The 12820-nt window shown below is 44.3% G+C and overlaps 1 protein-coding gene across 1 annotated transcript in view; it reads right to left on the bottom strand.

Annotated features, from left to right (window-relative positions):
- The window catches only part of LOC117531770 (collagen alpha-1(XII) chain-like), a 136737-nt gene that overhangs the window by 37222 nt on the left and 86695 nt on the right, over positions 1 to 12820 (bottom strand). Inside the window, 6 exon segments of the mRNA XM_034194907.1 lie at positions 6224 to 6262; positions 6393 to 6557; positions 6763 to 6906; positions 8968 to 9091; positions 9179 to 9318; positions 9406 to 9480. Coding sequence (XP_034050798.1) covers positions 6224 to 6262; positions 6393 to 6557; positions 6763 to 6906; positions 8968 to 9091; positions 9179 to 9318; positions 9406 to 9480 — 687 coding nt within the window.

Here is a 12820-nt window from a genome sequence, read left to right as displayed (position 1 = left end):
CAATCTCCAACCTTCCTTTTCTCTCAAAAATTCTTGAAAGGGTAGTTGTAAAACAGCTAACTGATCATTTGCAGAGGAATGGTCTATTTGAAGAGTTCCACTCAGGTTTTAGAATTCATCATAGTACAGAAACAGCATTAGTGAAGGTTACAAATGATCTTCTTATGGCCTCGGACAGTGGACTCATCTCTGTGCTTGTTCTGTTAGACCTCAGTGCTGCTTTTGATACTGTTGACCATAAAATTTTATTACAGAGATTAGAGCATGCCATAGGTATTAAAGGCACTGCGCTGCGGTGGTTTGAATCATATTTGTCTAATAGATTACAATTTGTTCATGTAAATGGGGAATCTTCTTCACAGACTAAAGTTAATTATGGAGTTCCACAAGGTTCTGTGCTAGGACCAATTTTATTCACTTTATACATGCTTCCCTTAGGCAGTATTATTAGACGGTATTGCTTAAATTTTCATTGTTATGCAGATGATACCCAGCTTTATCTATCCATGAAGCCAGAGGACACACACCAATTAGCTAAACTGCAGGATTGTCTTACAGACATAAAGACATGGATGACCTCTAATTTCCTGCTTTTAAACTCAGATAAAACTGAAGTTATTGTACTTGGCCCCACAAATCTTAGAAACATGGTGTCTAACCAGATCCTTACTCTGGATGGCATTACCCTGACCTCTAGTAATACTGTGAGAAATCTTGGAGTCATTTTCGATCAGGATATGTCATTCAAAGCGCATATTAAACAAATATGTAGGACTGCTTTTTTGCATTTACGCAATATCTCTAAAATCAGAAAGGTCTTGTCTCAGAGTGATGCTGAAAAACTAATTCATGCATTTATTTCCTCTAGGCTGGACTATTGTAATTCATTATTATCAGGTTGTCCTAAAAGTTCCCTAAAAAGCCTTCAGTTAATTCAAAATGCTGCAGCTAGAGTACTAACGGGGACTAGAAGGAGAGAGCATATGTCACCCATATTGGCCTCTCGTCATTGGCTTCCTGTTAATTCTAGAATAGAATTTAAAATTATTCTTCTTACTTATAAGGTTTTGAATAATCAGGTCCCATCTTATCTTAGGGACCTCGTAGTACCATATCACCCCAATAGAGCGCTTCGCTCTCAGACTGCAGGCTTACTTGTAGTTCCTAGGGTTTGTAAGAGTAGAATGGGAGGCAGAGCCTTCAGCTTTCAGGCTCCTCTCCTGTGGAACCAGCTCCCAATTCAGATCAGGGAGACAGACACCCTCTCTACTTTTAAGATTAGGCTTAAAACTTTCCTTTTTGCTAAAGCTTATAGTTAGGGCTGGATCAGGTGACCCTGAACCATCCCTTAGTTATGCTGCTATAGACGTAGACTGCTGGGGGGTTCCCATGATGCACTGTTTCTTTCTCTTTTTGCTCTGTATGCACCACTCTGCATTTAATCATTAGTGATCGATCTCTGCTCCCCTCCATAGCATGTCTTTTTCCTGGTTCTCTCCCTCAGCCCCAACCAGTCCTAGCAGAAGACTGCCCCTCCCTGAGCCTGGTTCTGCTGGAGTTTTCTTCCTGTTAAAAGGGAGTTTTTCCTTCCCACTGTAGCCAAATGCTTGCTCACAGGGGGTCGTTTTGACCGCTGGGGTTTTACATAATTATTGTATGGCCTTGCCTTACAATATAAAGCGCCTTGGGGCAACTGTTTGTTGTGATTTGGCGCTATATAAAAAATTGATTGATTGATCTTTTACCACCCTAACCTGCTGCGCATCCTTTCCAGCTCTGTCCCTTTGTCTGGCCAATTGGTACAAGTCCTTTTCTCCTTCCTTACTATTCAGCTTCTTGTACAGCTCGCAATATGCCTTTTCCTTTGCTTTTGCTACTTCTCTTTTCGCCTTACGCCGCATCTCCTTGTACTCCTGTCTACTTTCTTCATCTCTCTGACTATCCCAAAACTTTTTCACCAACCTCTTTCTCCTTATGCTTTCCTGGACCTCTTCATTCCACCACCAAGTCTCCTTGTCTTCCTTCCACTGTCCAGATGTCATTCCCGGTACTGTCCTAGCTGTCTCCCTCACCACATCTGCAGTACTTTTCCAGTTGTCCAAAATTGCTTCCCCTCCAACCAGTGCTTCTCTCACCTACTCGCTAAATTCCACACAACAATCTTCCTCCTTCAGCTTCCACCATCTGATCCTTTGTTGAGCTCTCACTCTCTTCTTCTTTACCTCTAAAGTCATCCTACAAACAACCATCCTATGCTGTCTAGTGACACTCTTTCCTGCCACCACCTCACAGTCTCTGATTTCTTTTAGCTTGCATCTCCTATAAAGAACGTAGTCCACCTGTGTGCACCTTCCTCCACTCTTATATGTTACCCTGTGCTCCTCCCTTTTCTTAAAGTAGGTATTTACCACAGCCATTTCCATCCTTTTTGTAAAATCAACTACCATCTGTCCTTCCCCATTCCTATCCTTGATACCATATCTACCCATTACTTCCCCATCACCTCTGTTCCCTTCACCAACATGCCCATTGAAGTCCGCTCCTATCACCACTCTTTCATGCTTGGGCACACTCTCCACCACCTCATCTAACACACTCCAGAAATCTTCTTTCTCCTTCATCTTACAACCTACGTGTGGGGCATATGCACTGATATTTATCATCACCCCTTCAATTTCCAACTTCACACTCATCACCCTGTCAGACACACGCTTAACCTCCAACACACTTTTAACATACTCTTCCTTTAAAATGACCCCAACACCATTTCTCTTCCTGTCCTCACCATGGTACAATAACTTGTACCCACCACCGATGCTCCTGCTCTTACTTCCCTTCCACTTGGTCTCTTGCACACACAATATGTCTACCTTTCTCCTCTCCATCATATCAGCCAGCTCTCTCCCTTTACCAGTCATACTACCAACATTCAAAGTCCCCACTCTCATTTCCACCCTTCTAATTTTCTTCTTCTCCGGCTGTTTGTGGCAACGTTTCCTCCTCTTCTTCGTCGTCTTCGCCCAGCAGTAGCCCAATTTCCACCAGCACCCTGTTGGGCAACAGCACCGGTGGCGGACGTTGTTAACCCGGGCCGCGACCAATCCGGTATGGGAATTCGATTCTTATAGTTGGGTTGGCTTGTTTTACGCCGGATGCCCTTCCTGACGCAACCCTCCTCCTCATTTATCCAGGCTTGGGACCGGCACTCAGAATGTACTGGCTGCACACCCCATGTGGCTGAGTTGGAGAAATTATCCTGCAATATGCAAAATTCTGGCCTGGAACAGCTGGTGCAGACACAGGCTTAATCTGTGATGTATGCTGAAGTATTTCTGCATGGCCACTGGAGGAAAAACCCCCAGAATGCTCCATTTTCACCATCATCCCCTCCTCCTGCTCACATGCTTTGATATCTGACAGTAGCCCAATTCCAATGGGATGGTTTGCACATGCAGCACATCTGCAGGAATAACTGAGTTTGAGGCGTCCTGTCCAAATCTTAACAAACATGTCTTTTTAATGTCCAGAAAGACCAGTCTTCCCCGTCGAGCCTTTGCTGGTTTCACTCCCCACTTATTCACAATGTTTCCATCTAAAGGAGACTAAACCCCTCACTGTGGCACAATGACTCCAAGAAGGCAAAAACATTTGATTGAACATCCAATCAGATAACAACTTAACTGATATGAGAGCAGAAAGTGGTAATGAAGGACCAACGGAAAGAGTTGAAAAGTGCCAACTGTGCATTGAACTACATCTTCATCAAGTAGCAACAGGATGGAACCTTTTCACCTCTATGCACTTTAAACAAGGCGTCCAGATGGCTGCAGTGTCTCAACAGCATTGCTTGATGTCATCACTGACATTAGATGATGTTAGGTCTATGCCAAAAAAAAAACACATTTCAATATCTCATGTTGTTCCTTAGATATGATCAGTAATGTTTTCAATGTACTTTAGATGATCTCTGAATTTGACCTTAGACCTGTGACCTTGACATGACCTGTGTTGTGAGAGGACGGTCCACTGAGTTTATCCCCAAGTCTGATTGGAAGTGCTGTTTGCATTCTGAAGATTTCACCATGGACAGACAAGTAGACAGACAGATGGAGAAACATGACCATTAGAAAACCTTCTAACCACTTCACGGTGAGGCTAATAAACTAGAAGTGCAAATGTACGAGGGTAGGCTGAAAAGTTCTAAGGCTCACCAAGAAGGAGAAATGCCATTTCAATAAACCTTGGCATGCATTAAGTTCAACTCTTCTGATGACTAACTGTGTTATTTTCTTCCAGGTTGTGAGGTAGTTTGTGGTTCATAGCCAAGTTTGAAAGTTCGTGGTAGAGGGAAACAGCAAAAATGCAGTGCAGAAGTGGGCAGCTGAATTTAAGAGGGGCAGAGAGAGCCTTGAAGACGACCCAAGGTCTGGGTGGCCTGCAACAGCCACAACCCAGAAAAACATTGACCTTGTTCATGAAATGGTGATGGACGACAGACGATCAACAATTAATCAGCTAGCAGATGCTGTGGGAATATCCCATGAGAGAACTGAACGCATTCTGCATGAAGAACTTGGAATGTCAAAGGTGTCAGCTCAGTGGGTGCCACGTCTTCTGACGCCTGATCAGAAACGCACCAGGCTAGTCATGTCAAAGGCAAACTTGGCGCAATTTGAAGAGGATCCAGCCAATTACATGGAACGTTTTCTTACCCAGGATGAGTGTTGGGTTCACCACTTTGAACCAGAGACAAAAAAACAATCAATGCAATGGAAACACCCAAGGTCACCACCTCCAAAGAAGGCCAAGGTCATTTCGTCTGCGGGGAAGGTCATGGTTTCAGTTTTCTGGGATGCCAAGGGCATTGTGTTCATGGACTATCTTGAAAACGGACAAACCATAAATGGACAGTACTATTCTAACCTACTGAGACAGTTACGCGAGGCTATCAAAAAGAAGCGAACAGGAAAGCTGACGAAAGGGGTGCTGTTCCATCAAGACAATGCCCCAGCTCACAAGTCAACAGTGGCCATGGCCACTATCCACGAGTGTGGATTCGAACTGATAGATCACCCACCATACTCCCCTGACTTGGCACCCTCGGACTTTCATCTGTTCCCAAACCTGAAAAAAAACTTGCCTGGGAAGCACTATCGGAGCAATGATGAGGCGATGGCTGCCATTGAGGACTATTTTGACTCTCAAGATGAAAGCTTCTATGCCAAGGGAATCGAAGCACTCAAGTACCGCTGGAAGAAGTGTGTGGAGTTACAGGGAGACTATGTAGAAAAATAACCCTGAATTTGTTCAATTCGACAACTGCATCATAGTCAGCCTTAGAACTTTTCAGCCTACCCTCGTATAAAGCATAAACTGAACGAATTTTAGTTAACAGAAACAAAATAGAAAAAAAATTAACATTTCCTGACACTAATTTATAATGGTTCTCCATCCATCCATTTTCCACCACATATCTAGGATCAGGTCGTGGAGGTCTCCAGCTAAGACAGCCTAGGTTATCACTCTCACCAGCTCCATCCTATGGCTGCTCTCCAGGGATCCCAGGGTGTTACCAAGCCAGAAAGCCCATATGATCCTCCCCATATGTTGTGGGTCTACCTCAAACTTTCCTCCGAGTTAACAACAACAAAAACTCCAAAGTCACCAAAGTCAGACTTAAAGGAGTCATTCTAGTCAGAAAACAGTACTTCTTGGTGCCATGCCTGGAAACTGGAGCATGAAGCAGGTGAGAGTCTGTGACTTCCACTGCGTGGGACAGCAGTCCATCACAGGTCACTCCTCAGCCACAGCTGGTGCCCATTTGCAGCTGAGTGGGCCGGGATGATGCAGACAAAGTGTCTTCTCCAAGGACACAAACGTAGATTAAAGTTAACAAACCTGGATTCGAACCCTGATCTAAAATTCAATCCAAAATTACGAGCTCAAAACACAAATTGGTCTCAAAGAGCAGGCCCCGCCCCCCAAGTCATCTGTGGACATCTGATGTTCAGGTTTCTGTCTGTTCAGTGACAGAGAACCACCAGCACATGGACTCAGCAACGGGCTCGTGGTCCCCCCCCCCCCACTCATCTGGAGACAATATTCCTGTTTGTATCGAAAAATCAATGGAGGAAGTGTTTTACACTCGTCATGTGTCCCTGTTGTCCGTGTGGTTTTGTCACTGTGTCAATGTGTGTGATGTTTATTTGGGGTCGTATCTTACCAGGTGTGGTGAACCCACTGATGTAGATCAGAGGACAAGCTGAAACAAGAACAAACAGCTTGTAAGCAGCTGAAGTCATTAAAGTCTGAGGAATGTGATTTTCTTCTGTAGGATCAGCTGAAGTTCAGCGTCACGGTGGTTTAATTAAAAATTGATCTCTGTCTCTTACTGGAAGTGGCGGTTTCACAGATGAAGGTGATCAGGTTGTCTTGGATCTTGGCAAAGGCGTCGTAGTCGTCAACCACAAACACGTGTCTCTCGCTGGGCTTGCTGCCGATAATCCTCAGCTCTGACATGTCCACATCAGCCACACCGACCACAAACACACTGTAGCCTGTGAGCAAAAGCACACATGGAACAAGGACCACTGTTCCGCTTCCAAGATCCGCAAACAATTTCAGCATAATGCAGATTATTATGACATCTTATTAAAGTGGCTACAAATGCTGGCTCGAATGGAGCATGACGCAGTTTGTGAACAAATTCAAGACAGCCTCATCAAAGATCTCCGGGCGTTTAACGCGGAATTCCAAACGTACCGGCGTGCTGCAGCTTTTCAGCACTTTTCTTCACATCATCCTGAGAGCGCCCATCCGTCACGACCACCAGCACCTTCGGGACGTTCCTCCTCATGCCACTGTCCGAAGTGAAGACTCTCTCGTAGACGTGCTTCAGAGCGACACCTGGACAGAGCCACAACAATTATTCCACTCATCAATGGACAGAAAAACAAAGCAGGACGACAACTCGAGAGTCCTATAAGGTTTCCATCACCTCTCCAGCCCTATTCCTATCCTGAAAAACGTGGCTTTCAGACTAGATCACTGGAAACATTGAACATAGCCTTTGACCGGTTGGCTCCAAAAATGACCCAGTCATAGACACTGAGCATGTTTACGTGCACACTAATAAAGTGATCTGATTTTTGGAGATAGCAGATCATTAAAGTGGTCATGTAAACAGCACCCGAGGTGTTCCTCAAGCTCAGGTCCTCTACCAAACCCCCTGGGAGTTTATGGGTTCTGCATAGTATCTGCTCTGTTCCTCGGACTGCACTCTTCTGGACAGAGACCTCTGATGTTGTGCCTGGAATCTTCCAGTTTGGGGGTTACAGCTCCTAATCCTCCTGTTACCACTGGGACCATTTTGGATGTTACCTTCCATGTCTGCTCCAGTTGTTCCAAGCAGCTGGATTGTGTCGTGGCAGAATTGCTGGCTTTGGAACAACAGATTGGGCCAGTAAGGGTCCTCAGGTTAGAACCCTCGCCCCCCCCCCCCCCCCCAAGCCCACCTCAGAACGTGAGCAAGAGACAAATAACTCAAGCCACATGTCCCGGCCTTACGCCCAGACGCTGCCTGAGTTAATCAGGCAATTAGAACTGTCATTTTTATTCCAGATCTTATGGCCTTTTTTTAAAGTCCAAAATGACAATAAAACTCAGTGTGTTAAACGTCTGACAAACTATTCAGTCTAGTCTTGACTGGAAGTTTTGAAAATAAGTGTTTGGCGTCACTTACTTGAACAGAAATCCAACTAACTGATACGTCACATAAATCTGTTTAATATAAACACATCAAATCAGATTATTACCAAAACCTGATTATTGTTCATTGGTAAATGGACTGCATTCATATCGCGCTTTTCCATCTGCATCAGACGTGCAAAGTGCTTTACAGTAATGCCTCACATTCACCCAGATGTCAAGGTGCTGCCATACAAAACGCTCACTACACACCGGGAGCAACTCAGGGATTAAGGACCTTGCTCAAGGGCCCTTAGTGATTTTCCAGTCAGGCTGGGATTTGAACCAAGGATCCTCTTGTCTCAAACCCAACGCTTAACCACTAGACCATCACCCCCAAGTTATCGGATAATTATGTTCATGAAAATGCAGTCAATCACTCAAGGAACATTCCTACCAACTTCAGTGAAAGTCTGCTCACCTCTTCTCAAGTTATTTCACACACACACACACACACACACACACACACACACACACACACACACACACACACACACACACACACACACACACACACACACACGTAACTGATTAAAATAATGTACTTGCACAACTGGCAGGTTATTTTTTACATTTTATTTCATTCATTGTTGTAAAGATTTTAAATTTGAACATGGTTTGACTTCTTCAAAGCAGAATATTTTGCTTTCCTGTGTTTTATTCCTGTAACATGAATAACTTTTAGAATTTGAGAGGATTTAAACGAAATGTGACTTCAACTGGTCCAATGTGCCTGTTTGCAGGCACATGAAAGAAATGTAACCGGGGGGGGGGGGGGGGGGGGGTTTAGAAACCACAGGAGTCAAATGGCCACCCTGAGGTTGATTTAGAAAGCAGGTTAACCTCCATAGAGATTAACCAGGAGATTAACCAGGAGATTAACCAGGAGATTAACCAGGAGATTTAAAGTCCCCGTGTTAAAAAGTCCAACAGCAGAAAAATAGCCTGTACATTCTTTTTTTTTTTTTTGCATCCTGGTATCAGAACCAGTTTTGGTCTCCAGCTACTCTCCATGTCTACGACGACTATACGGGGTGACCTTTTTTTTTTTAGGGGTATGGCCACTTTGAGTGACAGCAGACCCTTTTGTGAATTTCCTGTTACTTCACTAGATGAAATGATTTCTGACTTTTATCTTGTATTAAAACATCACCTCGTTACTTGAATGTGGCTTGTTGAGTTTTTTTTTACATTGACTTTGGGTGTTTTTGTGGGTCGTACCCGTCTTGGTGTTTCCACCTCTGTAGCGGACGGACTGTATTGCCGATAACACGATGCCCTTGTCATGGTAGGTGTTCAGCTTGAACTCGGTCTTGGCGTCATCGCTGTACTGCGCCAGTGACACCTGAGAACAAAGGAGACGTACGATTTGACCAGAAACCTCCAGAGAAACTCTTCAAAGGTGAATTAAAGCATCAGGCGTGATTCTGACCTGCATGCCTGCTGGGCTGATGACGTCAAACGCTCCGGTCATGCTGATGACAAACTGGATGACCTTGTTGAAGCTTTCGTCTCCAATACTCCAGGAACCATCGATAAGGAAGACCAGATCCGCCTTAGCACCTTTACACACTGTGGTTAGGATAAAACGCCATCAGTTACAGATGTCAGTGACGCTGTAAAATGTGCTGTTTGATGGAATGTCAAAGTCGTCCTCACCCTCCATAGCTGGAGGGACTGTTGCTGGAGGGGGCGGAGTCGGAGGCTCAGTTGGCGCCTCGGTGGGCTTGACCACTGCAACAAAACACAGGAACACCAAACTGTTCAAATTACAGCCCAGTCGTACGCCATTACATTGTGATACCTGATAACTGTCTAACCATAACCACAATTGTCACCTTAACCACAGCCATAACCGTCACATTAACCACAACCATAACCACCACAACCACCATAACCATAGCTGTCACCTTAACCACAGCCGTAACCGTCACATTAACCACAACCACCATAACCATAACTGTCACCTTAACCACAGCCATAACCGTCACATTAACCACAACCATAACCACCACAACCACCATAACCATAGCTGTCACCTTAACCACAGCCATAACCGTCACATTAACCACAACCATAACCACCACAACCACCATAACCATAACTGTCACCTTAACCACAGCCATAACCGTCACATTTACCACAACCATAACCACCACAACCACCATAACTGTCACCTTAACCACAGCCATAACCGTCACATAAACCACAACCATAACACCACAACCATAACCGTCACCTTAACCACAACCATAACCACCACAGCCATAACTGTCACCTTAACCACAACCGTCACATTAACCACAACCATAACTGTCACCTTAACCACAACCATAACCACCACAACCATTATGTCACCTTAACCACAACCATAACCACCACCTTAACCACAACCATAACCATCACATTAACCACAACCACCACAACCACCATAACCATAACTGTCACTTTAACCACAGCCATAACCATCACATTAACCACAACCACCACAACCACCATAACCACAACTGTCACTTTAACCACAGCCATAACCATCACATTAACCACAACCATAACCACCACAACCACCATAACCATAACTGTCACTTTAACCACAGCCATAACCATCACATTAACCACAACCATAACCACCACAACCACCATAACCATAACTGTCACCTTAACCACAGCCATAACCGTCACATTAACCACAACCATAACCACCACAACCACCATAACTGTCACCTTAAACAAAGCCATAACCGTTACATTAACCACAACCATAACCGTCAACTTAACCACAACCATAACCACCACAGCCATAACTGTCACCTTAACCACAACCGTCACATTAACCACAACCATAACTGTCACCTTAACCACAACCATAACCACCATCTTAACCACAACCATAACCACCACAACCATAATGTCACCTTAACCACAACGATAACCACCACCTTAACCACAACCATAACCATCACATTAACCACAACCACAGCCACCACAACCACCATAACCATAGCTGTCACCTTAACCACAGCAATAACTGTCACATTAACCACAACCATAACCACCACAACCACCATAACCATAACTGTCACTTTAACCACAGCCATAACCATCACATTAACCACAACCATAACCACCACAACCACCATAACCATAACTGTCACCTTAACCACAGCCATAACCGTCACATTAACCACAACCATAACCACCACAACCACCATAACTGTCACCTTAACCACAACCATAACCGTCACATTAACCACAACCATAACCACCACAACCATAACCGTCAACTTAACCACAACCATAACCACCACAGCCATAACTGTCACCTTAACCACAACCGTCACATTAACCACAACCATAACTGTCACCTTAACCACAACCATAACCACCATCTTAACCACAACCATAACCACCACAACCATAATGTCACCTTAACCACAACGATAACCACCACCTTAACCACAACCATAACCATCACATTAACCACAACCATAACCACCACAACCACCACAACCATGACCGTCATCTTAACCACAACCATAACCACCACAACCATAATCATCACCTTAACCACAACATAACCACCACAACCATAACCGTCACCCTAACCACAACCATAACCACCACCTGAACCACAACAACTATGACCATAACCACAACCATCACCTTACCTACAATCATAAGCACCACCTTAACCACAACAACTATGACCATAACCACAACCGTCACCTTAACCACAACCACCACCTTAACCACAACAACCACCATAACTATGGTCATAACCACAACCATAGCTGTCACCTTAACCACAACCATAACCACCACAACCACCACAATCATCACCCTAACCACCATAACTATGACCATAACCACAACCATAACTGTCACCTTAACCACAACCATCACCATAATGACAACCATAACCACAACCATAACCACCACCATAACTATCACCATCACCATAATGACAACCATACCCAACATAACCACAACCATCACCATAATGAAACCACAACCATAACTATCACCATAATCACAGCCATAACCACCACCACTATAACTATCACCATAACCACAACCATCACCATAATGGCAACCATAACCATCACCATAACCATCACCTTAACAACAACCATCACCATAACCACAACCATAACCACCACCTTAGCCACAACAACCACTATAACTATGACCATAACCACAACCATAGCCGTCACCTTAACCACAACCACCACAATCATCACCACAACCACCATAACTATGACTATAACCACAACCATAACCGTCACCTTAACCACAACCATAACTACCACCTTAACCACCACAATCATCACCACAACCACCATAACTATGACCATAACCACACCCATACCCGTCACCTTAACCACAACCATGACCACCACAACCACAATGACAACCACAACCACCATGACTATCACCATAATGGCAACCACAACCATCACCATAATGACAACCATAACCACCACCACCATAACTATCACCATCACCATAATGACAACCATTACCACCACTACAACATCACCATAATGACGACCACAACCACCATAACCGCAACCATCACCATAATGACAACCACAACCAACATCACCACAACCATAACTATCACCATAACCACAACCACCAGCACTATATCTATCACCATAACCACAACCATCACCATAATGGCAACCATAACCATCACCACAACCATAACCGTCACCTTAACCACAACCACCACCTTAACCACCACAATCATCATCACAACCACCATAACTATGACTATAACCACAACCATCACCTTAACCACAACCATGACCATAACCACCACAACCATAAGACAGCCACAACCATAACCACCACCACCATCATAACTATCACCATAACCACAATCATAACCACCACCACTATAACTATCACCATAACCACAGTCATCACCATAATGGCAACCATAACAATCACCACAACCATCACCATAACAACAACCACCATAACCATAACCACAGCCATTACCATAACAATAACCATAACCACAGTCATCACCATAACTATTACTATAACCATAACCACAGCCACCACC

This window comes from Thalassophryne amazonica, chromosome 19 (genome assembly GCF_902500255.1).
Source record: "Thalassophryne amazonica chromosome 19, fThaAma1.1, whole genome shotgun sequence".
Lineage (NCBI taxonomy): Eukaryota > Metazoa > Chordata > Actinopteri > Batrachoidiformes > Batrachoididae > Thalassophryne > Thalassophryne amazonica.
Note: the sequence above shows the minus strand (reverse complement) of the source record. Positions and strands in the feature narration are given on the sequence as shown.